This window comes from Nannospalax galili, unplaced genomic scaffold (assembly GCF_000622305.1).
Source record: "Nannospalax galili isolate Female #2095 unplaced genomic scaffold, S.galili_v1.0 scaffold205, whole genome shotgun sequence".
Taxonomy (NCBI): Eukaryota; Metazoa; Chordata; class Mammalia; order Rodentia; family Spalacidae; genus Nannospalax; species Nannospalax galili.
Window position 1 is genome coordinate 1,098,030 of NW_008353921.1, and position 21,913 is coordinate 1,119,942.

Below are 21,913 nucleotides of genomic sequence, written 5' to 3' on the forward strand. Positions count from 1 at the left end.
TCTACATCAGCAAAAGCACCCTGGCTGGTCAGAGGAATGCGGCTGGAGAAACAGCAGCTCAGTTCAGGACTGATCCCCTATTCAAGTGGACAATGTGGAAAATGACTGGATTAAGAGGGATGAGAAGGGGAGCAGAGGACATCTGTAGGAAAGTCTGCTGCACATGGGGGGCCATCTGCCATAGAATCTAGGGCTGAGCCCCCAGTTTCACTGCAGGGACTGCATTACGAGTGATTAATTCGCGGCCAAGTTACTTTCTTATGAAGGTTACCACAGATACATCAGCATGACAAGTGGGGCGTGGGGGAAGAAAGTTCAGCATGTTCGAGTCAGAGCTGAATATTAGATTCTAGTCACTATTTGATTGATCTTTTAAGCAATTCTCGGATTCTGTCACTTAAAAACCAATAAATCTTTGAAGGCCTGGGGAAAGCAATGCAAAAGCAATAAATCTCCATTGTGAAATATTAGAAAAATAGGCCAAGCTGCCGAGGTGGTTTGACTGGAGGGCGAGGGTGTGGGCCCCGTGTGGTAAACTCCTCGGTTTTCCCCTCCTTCTCACCCTGAGCACTCAGCACTACTGGGAGGATTCAAACCTGGGAAACTTCCAAGGAATATGAGGCAATAGAATAGGGGCTGGAATTAGGCTCTGTTGGCAATTAAGCTTTGAGGGTAGAAGGAAGGAAAGTCTACTACATGGGGGGCAGGAGGCCAGGGCTTAGGTATGAATCTGTAAGAATTAAGGAGCTTCATGTAGAAAGGGATAGGTTACAGACTGGATCCACATAACCCAGAGTTAGAGGATTCCCGTAAAGTGAGCTTGCCCAGTCCTCATCCCTCAGATACTAATCATATAGTACCATCCTCAACATTTCCCCCAGCTATCACCTGACACATTAGAACCAGGAACCTGAAGCTGTGATCTTGGAGTGAGGAAACTGGGTCTTTGTTCAACTACCTGTCTGATAGTTAATACTGGTTGTCAACTTGACAGGATCTAGACTCACCAGGAGACAGATCTCTGTGAGGCAGTTCTAAATTGCGTTAAGAAAGGTGGGAAGACCTATCCTAAATATTGGCAGCATTGGGCTGAATGCAAGGGAGAAAGTGAGCATTCTTCACTCTTTGCTTACTGACTGTGGATACAATGTAACTAGCTGCCTCTGCTCCTGCTCCATGCCTTACCCACCATGATGGACTGTAACACTTAAAACTGTGAGCCAAAATAAACTATTTCTTCCTTAAGTTGCTTTTGATGGGTATTTTGTCACAGCAATGAGAAAAGTAACCAATACAACTGGCTTTATCTGTGAGGAGATCCAGGACCTTGATTCAATCACTTAACATCTTACACTTAATTTTTCTGAAATGGATATGGTATTTCCCAACTCACTTTCCCACCAGAAAATGGAGAGTCAGACATACAACAGAAGAAAAAAGACTATCAACAGTAAATTCTTTTATATGATTGTGTGTGTATGTGTGTGTGTGTGTGTGTGTGTGTGTGTGTGTGTGTGTGTATGCACACACGCATGTTATGGAATGTGTGTGGAGGTCAGAAGACAACTTTTCCGAGTTGGTTCTCTCCTTCCATCATGTGGAGAGACAGACATACAAAAAAAAAAAAAAGAATATCAACAGTATATATTTTTATGTGTGTGTGTGTGTGTGTGTGTGTGTGTGTGTGTGTGTGTGTGTGTGTATGCACACACGCATGTGCGTGCACAGGTGCCAGGGCACATGCACAAAGAGGACAACCTGTGGAAGTCAGTTCTCTCCTCCTACTATGTAGGTTCCACAGATTGAACTCAGGCCTTCAGACTTGGCAACAAACACCTTTACCCATTGAGCCATCTCACTGGTTCAAATTCTATTCTTAAACACTCTTGTTTCATCAAATGACATACATACTTGTGCTTATTTATTGGATATAAAATAATTTGATACCTAAACATAGTAAGTCATGATAGAGTTAGTATAATTAGACTTCCCATCTCTTCAAACATTTATCATTTCTATGTTCTTTTCTTCTAGTTATTTGAAACATAATAAAGTATTTATACTACATTTATATTACTGTGCTACAAGGTATTACAATTCTTTCTCTTCCTGCTTTAAAATATGGTTCGAGGCGTCTTTGGCCAAATGCCTCTAGTGGGCTCTTGGAGTCCTGGGCCACAGACTATTCAGACTGCTTTTCCCACCTGCTCCTAGAAACCTACAGAACTCCTGTCAGTTATCTTGCATACACCTCATCTCTCCATCACGTCCACTGTTCACTGTTCCTCTTAATCGCCACAGTCACTGTGCTGTATAGTTTGATTTGTTTTGCGATTTCATTATTTTATTCACTTCTTTGTTTTTTGCCTCCCTGCCCCATTCTTAGGCACACTTCCTAGATGATGAGTCTCAAGAGGTGGGTAAGTTTTCCTGCTTCTTCCTCTATTCCAACTGCTTAGCTCACTTCTTAGAACATAGCAAGTGCTGAATAAATAGCTATTGAATAACCTATTGACCAGCTGCCTACAAGATGCACACCTTAGTGCCCAGGACTGTAGGTGAAAAAGATGAACAGAACTGAAATCTATTGTACATTTCCACTTTTTTTGCAGTTGTCCTGAAAGTCATTCTCTCTATATTGGTGGTTAGCATCTTCCCCTTCTTGGAAAACGACCAAGCAGTGGTCCAAAAATAATTCCAGAAACAGAGTGTATATCCACCCTCAGTGACCCAGAAAGTTGAGAAGGAAAGCGGCCAGACATTCCCAGACACCAACCATTTCCCCTTTGAGCAGTGACATTTCCTTTCATTTTTTTTTTTTTGGATGGAAATGTCACCAAAATATGTCATGCATACCATTCCCCTAGGAAGATGGCATGATACAGTAAAATGAATTTGGGGCTAGGGTCAGAACTGGGCTTTAGATTTTCCTGTCTCATTTGTTTCATGGTCTGAGTGAACTCACTTAGCTCTGTTTATCTCAATTTTCATATCTGCAAATTGGATAGAGCTTTTCGCAGAGTGTTGTGCATGACCACAGGCACAGAACAATAGAATCTAATAGACTCTTTTTTAAGATCTCACTTCCCTTTTTTCTGCATCTCAGCTTCCTCATCTGAAAATGAAGAGAACATCTCACAGTTTGTTGAAATAAATTAAATGAGAATGTTACATCAGAGTAGCTGGAGAAAACACAGGGGATGAGTATTTCAGTTAGACCTAAAACTAGCATCTGGTATGGCTTATCACAGGTAGGATGGTTCTGACCTTTGACACACAGAATGCCAGACAAATGCTTGTGGTTATAGGTCCACAAACATCATCCAGATCTGCTATAGGGCCAGATTCATTTGGCCCCACAGGATGGGATGTCATGTAATCTTCAGACTAGGCAAGAATATCTACATTTTTTTCTTGGTTCATTCTTTCTTGGTTTCTATGTGCTCTGCTCCTGTAATTTCTTGGTAGACTTAGATATAGGTTAAAAATGAAGGTCAGGACTATCTCAAGAGCCTCCTTCCAGGCTGCATTTAGGCCTTCAGGGACACATAAAGTGATGATGTTGTGAGGTAGTCTCTTGCAGTCCACATGACCCTCAAATAAACCCAAGTGTCTCAAACATACCCTGCTTCCATTTCATTGCTATGGCCTTGTTCTTTAGGTTAAAGAAAACTTAACCAGATATAGCTGTTTCCATTTCAGCAAGTTGCCCTCTCCTGTGTGCTTTGGTCCATACTGGAAACTTGAATGAAATCTTACACATCTCTGTCACCTTTCCTGTTCATAACCACTTGTACAGATTTCCACAAGGACGCACAGTATTGTAGCCATGTCTTCATGTTTCTGTCTAACCGCAGTTTGACTTCCTTTGAAAATATGATTAGTTCACTACCATTATGCCAAGCCCTTAAACAGTGCCTGAGACACTTAATGAAAACGTATACCAAATGAGTCATTTTTGCCTTCAACCCACACACCCCATTCACTGTTCATAAGGTTTTTCCTTCATGCTTACTGAACTGAACTGTGCCAACCTGAAAGCTCCATCCACGTTTCTGCTCATTTCAAGGGACTAAGATCCCAAGACCTGGAATTCTGAGCATTTTGCCAGCAGGAAACATCTTTGCCTTGTACAAACAGTACTTATTTAAAAGAGATGCTGTATACTAAATATGGATCCTTCTATTTACAGACAAGTATACCATTTACCACTCCTAAAGAAGCCCCTTTTGTGCAACAGATGGGGATATTACACTGGTCACACACACAGAATAAATGTGTGTGAGATACACAGCCCTAAGTGACACATCTATAATGGGAACTCTACATCTAAGGCTCATAGAGCATAGCAGAACAGGAGGTAAGGAGACTACTAAGGCATCTCTCAACTCTTACCAGCAAACTCTTCTTCATGCACCAGAGGGTAGTGAACACAGAAGGTCACAACTGGCCAAAGTGTAGAGAATAAGAGATCACAGAATGCATGTCCCTGGATAGGACTCCTATATTAAACCTTGCCCACCCAGGGATCAGGAACCATTGTGGAAGAGGAGGCAGAAAGATTGTAAGAGCCAGGGGTAGTGCGTAGACATAAGGAAACGGTCTTCCAGGCCTCTGGGAACTTAGAGCAATGGTGACAGGATGCACAAGACCCATGCAAAATGAAACAGACAAAAACCCAACATAGAATGGAAAATGGGCAGGAGACCCCAGCTTCAGCTGAGGAACTAACTATTGGCAGCTGATCACTGCTGGGTGAGAGACAGTTGATCCTCTTTAAGGGAGTGATGTTAGATAAACTGAACAGGCTCTAGTGGATGAACTCACACCAAGGGTCATCTGGGTACACAAACTTGACTCGATAGGCTTTAATATATATGACAGAATGCATGAAATTCAGTGGGTATGCCATTGGAGGTGTAGATGGGGAAGGGGTCTAAATATGATTAAGATATGTTGTATGAAGTGCACAAAAATTCAATTAAAAAATACAGTAAAAAAAGAGAAATGCCTGCCCTCCTGATAGCCATGAACTTGCAGAAGTTGGACTCGCTACTGAGATGCTTTTGCTACTTAGGTACCCATATGAGCCCAACAAACTCTTGAAAAAAACAGCAGTGTGACCTTGAAGGCAGGGCCCCTGTGGGGCTCCATGCCTCCAGGCTGAACCAGTTCCTGGGGTTCATCCCATGAGCAATCTCTAAGCAGGTCCACTGGAGAACTCAGTAAGTCTGTCTGTATGGCAGTAAGTCAGGTAATCTTGCCAGAGCAATGTGTCTAGGTTTTCAACCTAATAACTACATTTTCCATAATTATGTTCCAGAAAGTTCTCTGACCATTTCAGGTCGCTATCAGCATGTTCCTTCTGAACATCCCATTGTAGGATGAGGGGATCCTGGCTCAGTGGTGCCCTCTGAAATGGGCTTTGAGCTGCTGACCCTCTTCCCTCTGGGAAATCTTGGTCCTGGTTATCTCACCCAGGCACATTGCCAGTCACCTGATTCACCTGGATGTGTGTGGTACAGAGAAGGAAAGCTGCAGACTCCAACCTCCTCACCTGACAGGGGCTCCCCGGGACTGGGCAGGTTTCAGCATCACAGTGATGGTTGTGTCTGTTTCATTCAGGGGGGTGTCTGTGTCATATTCAGGCATTGATGGAGCTGGGAAGGAGAGAGAAACTAGAGGTGAACAAGCACAGTCTCAAACCTCATTCAACACATCCCTTTGATGCCAACCTTAAAGACTCCTGATGACTAAAGTGGGCAAATGAGAGGCCCACCATGTCAGAGGCCTTTGCAGGTTCCCACAGATGCACTAGTCCTGGGAGGTGATGAGCACATTATCAAAAAGGTTTGCATCTACTCAGCAAAATTAGATATATGAGGGAAGTATAAGCACTTAATAAAGACATGAAAACAGAGTCAACCTTGTCAAACACTTTTAGATGCAAATTAAAGCAATGATGAATTAGTTCCATGTTTTTTCTGGAGGCCCTCTCCCCCCACAGGAGTGCGACTAAATCCAATCCTTTGAAAGGGTAATTTAGCCATTTGTATTAAGAGCTATTAAGACCCACATCTTTTAATTCGCCCTTTTTTTTTCAATTTCTGAATTAAATCCTAAAGTTATAATCCCAATCAACGATTTAAACTTTATTTTGTAACATGTTTATTGAAGCATTATTTTATGAAAACATGGAAGCACCACATACATCCAGCCACGAGGGAATGTTTAATTAAATTACGTCCATCCACTTGACAGAACATTATAATGAAAGCAATGTAGCAACGCGGGAAATACTTATGGGATAAGGATAAGTGGAAACATTAAGCTACAAAAGAATTCATGATTTTTGCAAAACCACATGCGAAATAAGTATGCATGATACTTATTGTGTAGATATTCTAAAATATGAAAGCACAAAAGAGAGTTCTGGAATCATTCTATGTTCATGCTTCCTCATGGTGCAGGATACCCTATTGGTCAAGGCAGTTTGCAATCTTGGGCCACTGGCACTGGGTCAGAATCATTCATTCATTCAGTTATTCATCAGATACCTCATGAGAGCCAATGCTGGGTGTCTTGCATTAGAAAAAGAAGATTATTTCTGCAAATAAATTTACAAACCAAGTTTTTTGTTCTTGTTCTCTTTTTCTCACTTTGTCTTTCACTGTGTCACACTATATAGTGCAACTCTGTGGCAGGTTAATTGGTGAACTGCTCCCTAATTAATACATTTTTACACTGTATAAAATTTATCAATTGGACTTTTTTTCTCAACCCAATAGGAACTTTATTGTTCAAAGTGTTCTATTACCCCATAGTGACAGCTAGCTCTAGCTCCTTTTACTACAGGAAAATTAGGAAAGGGGTCAGGGGTGAGGGGGACAAGCTCTTTCCTTCCTCCCTTTCTAAAAGAAATACCTGAAATCTTGGTGGCAATCCGAGTGGTGACTGGAGGTCCAAAGCCCTTGACTGTACTGGCCTTGATAGTGAAGGAGTAGGTGGTCCCTGGGTACAGACCCACGAAGAGGTGGTGGGTTTCATTCCGCAGCTTGAACACTTTCCCCCTTTGGCTGGACAGGTCAGCACTTGGATCCAGTGAGCCAACGGCCTTGTAGTTAATCTGCATGACAAAATGACAAGCAAGCACATAAACACCCTACTTAGTAACTAAGGGAGTTCATTTGCAAATAGCATCAAAAAGAAGAGGTAAGGATAGGCACCCAGGCCAGCAGTTTATGCAGAACTACTACTGCCTACCTTATAGACAGCCCTAGCCCTGAATACTCTGCCAACACTGTGGCACAGCCATGTGTAACATAATCAGAATATGTCATCTTAAATATTCTATAGTCTCCTGGATTCTGGAGTTCAGAAGAGGAACAGTTGTGAGGCAGTTGCTTTAAGGGAAGGGAGGCAGTAGCACATAGTAAAATGTGGGTGGAGAGGGAGAGTGATGGGTGGGGGGTTTAGAGAGGATGGGGTGGGGGAGGGTTAAACAAGATGAAGAGGGTATGAAAAAAAGTCACATGGAAATCTACTATCTTGCAATCCAGTTAAAAAATAGCAAAGAGAGTTTGAAGGCAGATACCTCCCATGGCTAGATAATGCCAGTCCTAAAAGCAATGGGTCGCGAAAACAAAACTTCCAGTGCTAGATAGGTGATATCTCCACAGGAATATGCTGGTCAGGGGGAGCCCAGAGGCCCCCAAAACAATTCAGGATCTTGTCATTCATCTTGGCTGCCCACCAGAACTAGTTGATAAGACCCTATTGCTGAAGACACCACACATTTTAGATGTAAGATATAGAAAAATAAAACTGGAACTGAGCTGGAAGCTTCCTTCTGGCTGGTTAGATTTCATATTACTGAATGGTACTATACAGGAGCTGGTGGAGTGACGGCATCAAGGTTTTGCCTAGCTCTGAACTCTGTGAACTATAATACCAACCTGCCAGGTAAGCTTTGCCCACCTTTCCAAGAGTGGCATGACTGCTGACTGGGTGACCAGGTACTCTCTACTTCCATGAGACATAATGCATGCCGGGTGCTACAAATACAGTTAAAAAAAACAACAAACAAACAAAAAACTCATGACTATGGTCCTCTTCTTATACTGTTACTTAGCTAAGTTGACATAGCTCCAAACTGCCTTCTACATGTCTATGTTTATATCCACAAAGGATGCTCTCTGTCTTAGAGAAGCCTCTCTTCATAGTGAACAGCAGTAAATGCAGAGATCCATGACTTCACAAAATGCTGAGAATGAGATAAGGGCTCAGTCTCAATTAAGACATTTAAAACACATCCTTAAGGCTCAGGGATCATCATGGAACAGGGGGCAGAATGAATTTGAGTGACCAAAGACAGGAAAAGGGCTACAAAATGCCACCTTCTCAGCACAGCGCAACCATGGCAATCATGAACTCACAGCTGCAGCTGTCACTGGCACTGGGCTGCACAAGACGATCTGAGCCAACTGTCAGGTATGGATCAGGGAGGGGCTCATGTGACCTCAACGCTTACTGCTGAAGTACTGGCAACTTACAGACCATGTAAAGGGGAAGGCATATTATCCAGTCATGGAATCACTGCGGAGCTCACCGGGCTCAGATGGATAGTTCAAAGTCTATGGTCACACAGATGTCCAGCTTAAACTCAGTGGGACACAATAAAACCAAAAAACCGTCAATAAAGAGAAGAGATTTGTGGAGCAGTAAGGGCAGACTGGAAGAGGTGGGAGGGAGATTAAAAAGGGGGGGGGGATGGAGAGTATCACAAAATATTATATGTATTAAATTTCAGTGCAACAAAATTAATAAAAATATTCTATAGTAACAATAAAAAGGTGAATTAATTTTAATAATGTATCTTGTTGTACACAATAGATCCATGATACTATCATTTCAATATGCTAGCTACATTAAAATATTTAATGAGATTACTTAATTTAAGACTCCATTATTCATTTGAAGTCTTAGAGATCTGGTATTTATTTCACACTTACAGCATATCTCAATTTGGACTAGCCACACATCAAAAGTGCAGTAGCCCCATATGGTGAGTTGCCACAGAATGGGGCATCATCTGCTGTAGAGTGGTGCCTAAATGTAGCAGTCCAGGATAAATTATTCAGAAGACCTTGTGAAAAATCCAGACCATGGGCTGTGGATATTATTCAGTGGTTAAAGCACTTTCCAATTCAGATCCCCAGAACCCCTGTGAATTCCAGATGGGCACAGCAGCACCCATCTGTAATTCTAGACGTGGAAGGTGGAGGCAGGGGTGAGACTAGCTGTATTGACAAGCTCTGGGTTTGATTGAGAGACCCTGTCTCAATGGAGAAGATAGAAGAGTGACCAGAGAAGATTCCTAATATCAACCCTGGGCCTCCATATGAGCACATGAGTATGGACACATATGTACAGATGTTCACCACACCCATGCCCATGATAACACACATATACACACATGCACATACCACACACACATACACATGAAAAAGAAGAGAAATTCAGATCACACAGCCTATGCTCCACACCAACAGTGCTTTCTCTCATCTTGTTGGAGGAATCCAGATAGTTATTTTCATGAAGGAGATGCGCAACTGGAAATAACGTGCATTAAGTCAGCACTTTTCAGACTGTCTGTAGTGAAGTCCCAATCCACTGCAGACGGATGATGATGTGAAGCCCGTGCTCCATGTGACTTATCTCACGAGTTTGGCAATGATTAAACCCACTTATACTCTGTAAGGCTTTGTGTCCACTGGCCACACAGATGGATGTCACAGCTACAGCAAGGTACATAAGTCTTGAAGTGGTCACTATTTCGGCACTTATCCCGCCATCAGAGTAACTAATGGTATTTGTGTGCTGAATGCTGGCCTCCATTGATCACAGCATGGGTGCCACAGGTTGAAATTCCATAGTTGTTAAAGCAGCAAACATAGGATTCTTTTTCATTAAGTACAATATTTTTATTAATTTCACACATTCTATTTTGATCATATCCACCCCACTTCTCCTCCTAACTCCTGCTCGATCTACCTCCACCTCCCCACCCAACTTTGTGTACTATTTTTTAATTTTTAATTTAATTCTTATGCATTTCATGTAATACATCTTGATCAAATTTAGTCTCCCTCCCCTGTCCCCACACCTCTATTGCCCCCTGCTGGATTTCATGAATTCAGTCATATACATTGAGGCCTAGTGAGTCAAGCTTATGTCCCCAGATGTCCTTCAGTGTGAGTTAATTTACTGGAGCCTGGTCAATCTATTAGCGTCACTCCCTTAAGGAAGACCAACTCTCCCTCACCCAGCAGCGATCAGTTGCCAATAGTTCTTTAGCTAAGATTGGGGCTTCTTTCCCATTTTCTCAGTTCTATGCTGGATTTTTGTTTAAGTTTGCATGGGTCTTGTGCATGCTGTCACCATTACTGTAAGTTCATACGAGCAAGTTCCCAGAAACATGGAAAACTATGTCCTGTGGTCACCTACCACCCCAGCCTCTTACATTCTTTCCACCCCTCTTCCTCAATGGTCTCTGAGCCATGGTGGCTGAGGTTAATACAGGAGTCCTATCCAGGGACAAGCACTCTGCAGTCTTATTCTCTACATTTTGGTCAGTTGTGGCTTTCTGTGCTAATCACCATATGTTGCATGAGGGAGCTTCACTGGTGAAATTTGAGAGATGTATTAATATTTTATCCCCCCTCTTCACCTATATTTCCTGAGCCTTAGGTGTAGGGATTGCATTGTAAATGTGTCACTTAGGGCTGGGCATCTCACAGACACCAATTATCTGTATCTGACCTGTTGTAAAACTCTGTAATAGTCTCCATCTGTTGCAAAAAGAATCTTCTGTGATTAACGATGAGAGGTATACTTGTCTGTAAATATAGGGATATATGTTTAGCATACAGTAAGAAATTAGGTTTGTCTAGGGATGGGACAGATGTAAATTTTTCTCTAGGGTCTATCACCACTCCATATGTTTACAGTACCACACACGAGTTCCCTCTCACTGAGGAGGCTTTAAATCCAATTAGATTGCTGTTGATGACTAGAAACAAAAGTACTGCTACTGCACAAACAAAGATAGTTTCCTGCACTAGTCCTTGTTGTGGTTATGACGTTTTACAGCTGAGTTGGATCACTGATTGGTTTTCTCCATTAGCAGTTTCCATGTATCCTCTGATGCTACAATAGCTAATCTTCAGGGAGGAGGCTTCCAGGTTAGTTCCAGCGCAATTGTTCCAAGTCCTGTGTATGTCCTCCCCATCCTCTCCCACTGTATCCTCTTTTTGTTGTTGTTGCTGTTTCATAAAAAAACCTGTTTCATAAAAAACCTATCAAGTTCAATTTGTGCTGTCCATATATATATTCATGGGTGTGGGCCATTCATCGCAGCATGGTCTACCTACCAGGGGCCTCACCCTTAAAGAAAACTGACTTTCCCTTCTCCAGAAGTGCTCAGTTATCACCAGGTCCACATCTAGTGGTGGGGCTCATGTGTCCCTCAACCCTCCATGCTAGAATGTCGACCAGCTTCCTTTTACAAGTCTTATGCAGGCAAGCACAAGCATTCTTTTATTTATCTACTGCACTACATACACGAGTCATACAACAAACAAGGAGAAATAAAGTTGGCACCAACCCCAAATTTTCATCTTTATTGGCTAGTTTTCATAGTGCTGGAAGGGGTCATGCATACTACCAGAAGGGAAAAGTAATCATCAACAGTACCCAGCTCTGAACCCTGTGGGCCACAATAACAATTGATCTGGCAAGATATGTCCTTTGGTGCAATAGTGGAGTAACCAATCACTTTCAGACTGGATTTAAGGTCTGCTTCACAAGATGAACACCATACCTGACCCAGTTTTCAGGGCCAATAACCTGTGGTTAGACAGGTCAGCAGGCCATAGGGGAGAACCTACTACTGTTATTCTTCTAAGTGGGCGTAGTATTAACCGGCTCCTAATGACTTGTTATATCCATAGATTAGTGTATCACTGAACTCCCACTAGAGAAGCTTCTTCTTATAGTAGATTGAAATTAACACAGAGACCCACAACTGATCAACATGCAGAGAATAAGAGACTACAGAATACTCATCCCTAAATGGGACACCTATATCACACCCTCTCCTTCCAAGGCTCAGCGATCACTGCAGAAGAGCGGGTAGAAAGACTGTAAGAGTCAGAGATGCTGGATGGCTACAAACACCACCACCGATGATAAAAAAACAGCAATAAAACTTAAGACAGTTGTGGTCTTCTGTGTGCATCACACTCCGCTGTGTAAGGGAGGTTTACTGATGAGAGTTGAGGGATGCATTAGTTTTCTCTCTACCCCTTGGTTCCACTATGTTTCATGAGCTTTAATTAGAGTGTAGGATAGGACTCCTATACAGAACCTGATCCACCTACATCTCAGGGACCATTGCAGAAGAGGGGGCAGAAAGACTGTAAGAACCAGGGCTTGTTCATGAACACAGGGATGCAGAGGCTTTCAGGACACTGGTGCTTGCACATGTGACCTTGAGGCAATGGTGGCATCAAGCACAGGACCCATGCCAACTCAATTAAACAAGGGCCCAGAGGGGAGGAGAGAAGTTGATGGAGGGCTGGCCTTAGACTAAGAACTATTGGAGACTGCTGCTGGGTGAGGGAGACTATGCCTTAAATATGATCTCTAGATGGGCTGACTAGACTCCAGTGGAAAAATTTACACTGAAGGACATTTGGGTACAAATCCCTGAATGGATAGGACTTAACATGTATGGTGGAATACATGAAGTCTGGTAGGGAGATGGGGGAGACATGGATGGGGGAGGGAGCCTAAATTTGATTAAGAGCTCTTGTATGAAATTACAAAAGCTCAATAAAATATTTTTTTTTTAAATCAATATTTTTAAAATTATTTTTATTTTATGTGTATGTGTATATTGCCTACATATAGGCAAGTGTACTTGCAATGCCAGCAGAAGACAGAAGAGGCTGTTGGATCCCCTGGAGTTACGGACAGTTGTTAGCTGCCATACGGGTGCTGGGATTCAAACCCGGGTCTTCTACAAGAACAGTCAGGGTTCTTAACTGCTGAGCCATCTCTCCAGCCCCTAAAAATCAACATATTTTTAAATATTTTATTAGCGGCTGGCTAGATGGCTCAGGAAATAAAAGTGTTAGCTCCATAAGCCTGATTTCCCAAGCTTGATCCCTAGAGCCCACATAAAAAGTCAGATGTGGTGGCATGCCTCTGTAATTCCAGTACTCTTATGGTAAAATGAGAGGAGACAGGAAGTTCACTGACCAGCTAGCCTGGAGTAGACTGCACCATAGCAAGGCACATCAACATGGTGGAAGGAGGGAACCAACTCCTGAAAGCGGTCCTCTGACCTCCACATGTGAAATCTCACTCTCTCTCTCTCTCTCTCTCTCTCTCTCTCTCTCTCTCTCTCTCTCTCTCACACACACACACACACACACACACAATTAATGAAAAAGGAAAATGTTAAAGTTCAATGCACAGAGAAGCATACAGCTTGATGAACTTCTGCAAACTAGATAATTATATAATCAGGAAACAGTATTTCCAGACCTTCTCTTCCTGTCTCCTTCCAGTTCTTCCTGCTCCTCCCTAGCAAGGGCGGCCTGTGAAAGCAGACTCCTGCAGCAGTGCTCCTTTGTGCCTGCCTTCCTTATTACCTTATGCTTCTGAGATGCATCTGGGCTGTCATACACAGTTGTAAATCATGCATTCTCACACTTACTCAATAATCTATCACTGGCCATGAACTGAACCCAAATCTCAACCCGGAAGCCTGGGTTTATTATTCTCTACCACACTGCTTGGCCCACATGGACAAATCCACCGTGTCTCTCTCTAAGAATCCCCAAATGAATAGAAGTCAGGCCTCATCCCCCAGAAACTCCCATTTCAAAGACAGAAGAGACAGCTATCTAGATGGCTAACATTGTTATCTTCTATCAAGAATGTCTCATGCTGTGCCTAAGATGGTTCAGTGGTTAAGAGCACTGGTTGCTCTTGCAGAAGACATGGGTTCAAATCTCAGTATCCACAAGGCACCTAATAACAGTCTGTAACTCCAATTCCAAGGAATTTGATACCCTCTTTTGACCTCTGTGGGCATTGCACAACATGGGTGCACTTACATATATGCAGGCATTACACTCATTTACATAAAATAAAATAAATATTAAAAAAAGATGGTTCAGTGGTTTCAGATGCTTGCCACCAGGCTTGATGACCTAAATTCAATCCCTAGGGACCTGCATGGTAGAAGGACAGGCTGACTCATAAAAGCTATCCTCTGATCTCCACATGTATGCATTGATATATGCATGCATACCTCCCCTAAACACATAGTAAATAAATAAATGAAACATTAAAAAAAAAGACTACCCCATTCTTCTAGAACAGCCAAACCCAGGTTAAAAGGGAAGCATATCATCATTATTTAGGTTATTTAGAAGTAAGCAATTTGCTATTCCTGATAGCAGCACCAAACACACTAGAGACGAGTGATTTCCCTCTCCTGCACGACACAGCAGACAATGCCGTGTGCTTAAAGTGTGAGGCCAGACTTGGCTAGAATCAGAGTGAGCCCAGGAGGAGAAGCTCAAAGTGCTGATGAATTTGGGATTTTCGGTAAGCAGTGCCTGTGCACGCACATCCATCCACAGCCAGCTACCAGTTTGGTCTGAGTATTCCCTTGGATCACCCCTTCCTACTTCCAGATGAAGCAAACATTGCAACCCCCACCTCTCCATGCTTTTCCTGCTGGGGTGCTCCCAACAACCACATTTATTCCCCACACCCTTCTCCTGCATTAACCTGGGGGACCCAGCTCCTCTGCCTCCCAAGATAGCTACTTAAAAATACATTCTTATACTCACACACACAGACATGCACAAATAAATAATGTTTTATTAGCATTTAATACAACATTCATTGATGACATTACTTTCTTTTTCCTACTCCTTATTTTTTTGCTAGTGTTTCTAAATTTCCCTGTCATCTGTTCAGCATTGGATTCTTCGAGGCTGCTTCTGAGCAACGCTGATGCAATGCGTGGGAAAGGGTCTCAGGACAGAAAGGATCTGAACCTGAGAGTTGTAATGGAGTCAGAGCACAAGCAAAAGCCCTCTAGCATCCAAGCAGAGGCAACAGGATAGGCAAAGGCCTGAGGTGGCAAAAGGCTCACCCATAGAAAAGCCCAGGATGACTGCAGAGCAGAGAGCAAGTAGGGCAGGTGTAGAGCTGGACTCCCATGACCGTGTCCTAGCAACAGAAGACGGAGATGCTAGAGGTTTGCCTGTGGCCAGGGACTCCAGCACACCAGTGGAGAGGATGTGTGTTTACAGTCTCTCAAAAATCGGTCCCAGTCCCCCTACCTGGGCTGGTGGCAACCACATTGATGTACAGATGCTGGGAGGTAAAGCTCATGCCTTATTTACTAGCCAGCTCCTTTCCTGCACTCCAAATTCAATCCAAAAGCAACTCAATTTCTACGGAGCTGTCAATATAATATACCGTGCTCCCCTGCTCTCCTAACCTTTCCTGGTATTACAGGATCCTCACTTACTTGTAATGAAACACTATGAATAAATCAATGTATGTTAATATAGCATGTCTTCAATTTTTTATGAAGGGCTTCACCAAATCTAATTCCCACTGCTTTGTCAGAAACACTCTTTGAAAAATTTAACTTGCAAGTTTTACCAAGTTAGTGGGGGATCAGGCTGAGGATGGAAAGAAGAAAGGTGAGAAAAATGTGCTGCAGGCATGGCGGCCAGTGAAAAATCCAACATGGATCTCTGTTTGGAGGTGGAGCAAAGGGAACATTTATTAAATTGGCAAGCACAAAATGAAGGGGGTAGTGGGGACAGGCGCCCAGCTACACGTGAACCCAGGGGTCTAGAGGCTGATGATTCTGGCTGCAACAAATGCTCAAGGTTGTCCTTTTTGCTGGCTGTGTTCCCCAGGGGGGCCTGGTTCCTCCAAGGGGTGGGGCCTGCTGCCAAGAATTGACTGTGGAGAGTTAGTGATGGAAGGAGGGGCTTGTGGCGCCATCTTGGAGGGAAAGATGGTCTCTGTGTCTCACCCACATGGACTTGAGAGGGGGCATTTACTGACCTTGGGTGAGATTGCGGGCCCAAGATGTGTGGACAAAAGTTAACAGAGACTATGGATGGGCCAGGAGTGGTCTGGATTGGCAGGCTCTGAGCTGGGGAGCGCAAGAGTGCTTGTCTCTTTGTAAGTTCCCCTACTTATCCCCTCCCTACCCAAGGGCATAAACCATAATAAAAACACATAAAAATATATTATATGGTTTGTCTGATGGCACAAGAGATGGAGAAATCTTGGGCGACAGTGGCTGGCAACAGTGGCTGATGACAGCGTGATTGTGTTCTAGTTATTTTCTATTGTTGTGATAAAACCCTGACCAAAAGCAAATTGGGGGAGGAAAGGGTTTATTTCATTCTCCTCTTCCAGGCAACAGTCCAGCATCTAGGGAAAACAAAGCAGGAACTCAGGCAGGACAGGAACTTGGAGGCAGAAACTGAAGCACAAACCATAAGCAAATTCAGCTGCTTGCTGGCTTGTTCCCTCTGGCTTGTGCTCAGCCTGCTTTCTTATAAAACCTAGGACCACCTGCCCAGCAGTGGCTGTACCCACAATGGGCTGGGCCCTTCCACATTAATGAACAATTAAGAAAATACCTCACAGACATGGTTACAGGTCAAGCTGATGGAGGCAAAGCCTTTGTTGAGGTTCCCTCTTCTCATGTGTGTCAAGTTAACAACTGACGCTATCCAGCACAGATTCCTATTCAGAAATCAGAGCAGGTTCTAGAAAAACCCAATAGTGCCATAAGAACAACAATTTTCTGTAGTTCTTAGGGGTGAGACTGCATTCTTACTCTGTGGTATTAAGCAGCTCAGTGTCCTGGCTGACTTCTGCTCTCCTGCCTTGAAAGCTCCATTTCAGAACTTGAAAAGACAAATAGTTCCTTTCTCCACAGAGCCTCTACATAGGTTATTTTGTTCTCAGAACACCTTCTATGCTTTCTCCTCGTTTAGTCATGACTCCTCATCTTTAGATCTCACAGAGAGCAATACTTTTCCTGAGCAATCTGAATCCCAGCTACTCCTACTTTATATTCCCCAAAGCATGCAGACACTATCACTCCTTTGACTCACTGGCTGTATATGAATCATACAATTATTTCGTCAGTGTTTCCTCTCCTTCCATTTTCTAGCCACCTGCCTTCTATTTATCAGCCCAGAGGTTGATAAAACATGGCCTATATAACCCAAATCTAGCTCAGTGCCTGCTTTTGTGAATAAGATATTATTGGAGCATAGGTACGTGGTTCATTCATTCATTTCCTATGGCTGCTTCCACATTGCAACAACACAATTAAGGACCTGAGACAGAGACCCCATGGTCCACCCTGCCTAAAATAATTCTGATCTTTTTAAGAAAAATATTCTTGACCCCTACTCTACACTTAAATCTCTAAGAGGGCAAGGATCTTTGTGTCTGTATGTTCCTGTGTGTGTAGAAGTTTTGCATATGTAAACATGTGCATGTGGGGGGATGCATGTGCATGTCTATACACATGTGGGTGGAGGCCAGAGAACAACTGATGGTTTGAATGAGAATGTCCCCCATAGGTTCCATGTATTTGGATATTTTTGCCCAAGTTGGTGGCACTGTTTTGGGAGGTCTTAGATGGTGTGGCTGTGCTCAAAGAAACATGTTACTGGGGCAGGCTCAGGGAGTCTTAAGCCTTGCTGATCTCCAGTTGTGCTCTGTTTGAAGATATAAGTGCTGCTTAGCTTTCTGCCCCTGATCTGACCACCTCTTGCCACCATGCCTCCCTGCGATGATGGACTCTTAATTCCTCTGGAACCATAAGCTCAAATAAACACTTCCTTTTATAAACTCCCTTGGTCATGGTGTCTTATCACGTCCAACAGAAAAGTAACTAATACAGCAACCTTGGGTGCTTTTCCTCAGGAATACTGTCCACATTATTTTTGAGACAGGGTCTCTCACTGGCCTGGAGCTCTCCCATTGGGCTAAGCTGCTTGGCCAGGAAGCCCTAGGGTCTGCTTGTTTCTGCCTCTCCAACGTCTGGTATAAAAGCACATGCCATCATGCCTAGCTCTTTCATGTAGGTGATGGCAATCAAACTTGGGTCCTTGTGCTTGCAAAGCCAGTACTTACTGACCTAGCCAACTCCCCAGTCAACAAAGAGACTTACTGGGTCTTTGTTCAGCATTTCTTTTCCTTTAGTGTGAAAATGAGTAACTGCTTTACTGTGTTAACTGAAGCAATTTGTTTAACCTCTCTAAGCCTCAGATTCTTCAAGGATAAAACACAAATTCTAATTTTAGTTTCTGTCTCAGAGTGACCTCCAGTTTCACTCCTAGACGATAACCCCTTTGTTGAGGACCGAGGCTCCAAGTTCTATACGGCAGCCTTGGCTTCTGCACCAAGATGTCAGCCACAATGAACCCAGGGACAGCTTTGGAGGAACCAGTTGTTTTTGCACCTGGGAAAAAGGGAGAGAACAAGAAACACAGGGAGAGGGACTGCAGAGATGGCTCAACAGTTAAGAGCACTGGCTGCTCTTGCAGAGGACCCAGGTTCGGTTCTCAGCACCCACATGGCAGCTAACAACCATCTGTAACTCCAGTTCCAGGAGATCCAACACCCTCTTCTAACCTCCATGGGCTTTGCACAACACAGGTACACTTACATACATGCAGGCGTACACTCATACACATAAAATTAAAAATATGATATTTTTAAAAAGAAATACAGGGAGAACAGAAGGGAGCAATGTTCCTCAAAGGGCTCCATCAGAAAGGACTGTTTCCTGAATGTGCTTGCCTTGAGCTGCACTGTACTCCAGACCCTGGTCAGGTCAGGGGTGAGACTGATCAGTCAGTCAGAGAGAAAAGACAGGAAGATTGCAGTCCAGAGGGTGAGCATGCACATGGGAGCTAAATGAGGAGATGAGGTAAAGAAGGGAAGAGGGAGACTAGGGCCATGACTAGAAACGCACAACTGTGACAAAAATACCATTTTGAAGCACCGGCTACCCTCCTCACATAAACAAACAAACAAACACTTAATCCTAAAACGGACTGGCATTTATCCTTTATGGTTTTGCTTACTCAGGGCTGAGGCCAAGAGAGGACACGGTCAAGTGTAGACCAGGATCAGGGAGCCTGTGAGTATAGTAGGGCAGAGTGGGGGGTGGGGACCGGGTATTCTCCACTGGGGCAGGCTTCTCTCCTTCCCATATCCTGGCTGGTGTACAAATGTGGTGGTTATGCTGTAGCACTGCCAGGATGGCCTGGAGGGACCCACGGATCATTCAGAAATGGTCACCACCAGAAGAGATCACCCCAAACTGAGGAAACTTAGCAGATTTAGCAGGCAAGGGAAACACTAGTTATACTTGTATACAGGTCAGGGGGAAAACATCAAGTTTGATTATGGGCCATAGGGGTTTAAATCAATAATAAATAGAATACAAAGAAAATTGAAGTTGAGGAAGCATAACAGCCCCAGCTGTTAGGGATGACAGTGTAAACTGAGTGTCCACTGTGTCCCACAGGTCAAGGATGGGAAGCATGCTTCACAGCTCAGCACCCTTCCCTCTCATAGAGACACTTATATCTCTATCCTGAGTCCTCTGGGAGAGCCAGCCCCCTAAATTATCCCTCTCACCAGCCTCTGCCTTTAAGGACTTTTTATACCTACTCTGAAGTTTACACAGACCAGAGTTTTAACAAGACCAGCAACGCTCATTTACTGAATAAAGGGTTCTTTTCTTTAAACCCAAAACTGGGTTATTTTCTTCTTTGGATCTACGGTGAATGTGTTCCTGGACATGGATGTGACCACCCAGGTAGCCTCTGGGACACACGGCACGCAAGGAGGCCAGCTCAAGGCAATCGCACTTGTGAGAAAGCACAATGTTGGTTCTTTGGTTTCTCAAACATTTAAAAATCCAGCAGGGACACATCCTTCTGGAAGGACAGTGGGATGCACAGATGTTGGCAGCATATGAGCCTGTGACTTCTGGGCCACTGTGCCCTTTTTCCTAGAGAGCAGAGGATGAATCTAACAACAGAAAACTGATTACAACTGATGCATTTGCTATTCTGGAGTTTGGAAGACTGTGGGAATAAAGGGAAGAGAGATGGGGTGGAGGGAAGAGTTACTGTTGGGGACAAGGGGACATGTCAACTCAATTCCACATGGGAACCTGGAAGATGTAAAAGGTCATCTGTAGGAAAATGGGGGAGGTCCAAAGAAATCCAAGCTTTACTCCATGTAATGCAGAGAGGAACTTTTGCTTTTTACTTTTGACAAGTATACCATGCTCTGGGAGATGCTAACATGAGGACTTGCATACAGGGTACAGAATTCTTCATTGGGGTGTGTGTGTGTGAATAAAATTATTTCAAAATAAAATGTTCAAGCCAGGCAATGATGGTCCATGCCTATAAGTCAATCACTTGGGAGGGAGGGAGAGGTGGGAGGATAGCCAGTTGGGGGGTAGCTTGGCTACTTAGTGAGACTATTTCACAAACCCAAAAGGTTCCCAGTAGGGTGTAGCAGCACGGATCCCAGGATCAAAGGCTGCAGATGGGTGAAACTTGTGCACTGTCTGCTGCAACACCCTACTGGAAGCCTGCCTAAGAGTCAGTAAACAGACTCTACACTGTCCAGATTCCTGGAAACTGACAGGCACCGTTCTCGTTTCCTCAAGGAAACTTAAGATATCAGATTGCCAGACTCCACAGGCCACCAAATGCCTACCTGTGTAATGGGTACACCTTGATTAGATGTGTCCCTCCTCCTCACTTCCCCCACAAGGAGTTGAACATTGATTTGCTAGCTGCACAGTAATCAGAGACAGTCTGATTAGAGGAAACCTCCCCCTTTCTCAGAGACCTATAGGAAGGGAACCTTACTCTGTGACATAGACCTTGTATTAGCTACTTTCTTGTTGTGGTGATAAAACAAAATGACCAAAGCAACTTAGAGAAGGAAGAATTTATTTGGTTCCAGTGGGATAAGAGTCCATCATGACGGAGAGGCATGGCAGGAAGCAGCAAGAAGAGAAAGCTGAGTGCTCACATTTTCAAGTAGCCACAGGAAGAGGAGAGAGACAGACTGGACAAGGAGAAAGCCCACCCAAACGATGTGCTTCCTCCAGCAAGGCTATACCTCCTAAACCTCTCCAAAGAGTCACCAACCTCAGACAAAGTGTTCAAATGCTTGGTGGTATGGGGGATATTCTCATTCAAACCACCATACACCTGAACTCTCCTTAGAGTCCCTGCCACACTGCAGTCTCTATCTGTCCATGGTGTTAATAACTCTTAATAAACTTCTTACCCCAAAGGACAATCTACCATAGTGTCCCCTTGGATACTAAATCCAAGACCTGTCAAACCCCAAACCTATAAACAAGCAAAAAGATGAAACTTAAAGTCAAACAAACAAAGCAAAAAAAACAAGAAAGAAATTAAGCAAACAAGAAGTAAAAGTAACAAAGATTACTGCTCAGAGGAGAGAAGGTGGGTCCTGTGAGCACAAAGCAGGAGAGTTGATGTCTCTGGAGTAGGAAGCCTTCCCACATGCAGTGTGATGGTGTTAACCAGAGGAGTATGAGAATGGCTGGCCGATGATAGACAGTATGGGGCCAGAGTAAGCTAGAGATCTGTTCTTAGGCAGGGCCACTGCTGGGTTGTGAAGTGCTTCTGCAGAAATCAGAAAGAGGTATCTGTATCCCTCAAATCTCAGCCCCTCCCCGGTATTTCAGTGAGCTGAGGGTACCTTCTTG

General features: G+C 43.7%; 1 protein-coding gene across 6 annotated transcripts in view; it reads right to left on the minus strand.

Moving 5' to 3' along the window:
* The window catches only part of Ptprt (protein tyrosine phosphatase receptor type T), a 1,217,152-nt gene that overhangs the window by 285,974 nt on the left and 909,265 nt on the right, over nucleotides 1-21,913 (minus strand). For all 6 annotated transcript variants that reach the window (XM_029554985.1, XM_029554983.1, XM_029554981.1 and 3 more), the window contains 2 exons: nucleotides 6,925-7,126; nucleotides 5,558-5,660 (listed from right to left, as the gene is read on the minus strand). In XM_029554985.1, coding sequence (XP_029410845.1) covers nucleotides 5,558-5,660; nucleotides 6,925-7,126 — 305 coding nt within the window. The remainder of the gene's footprint in view (nucleotides 1-5,557; nucleotides 5,661-6,924; nucleotides 7,127-21,913) is intronic.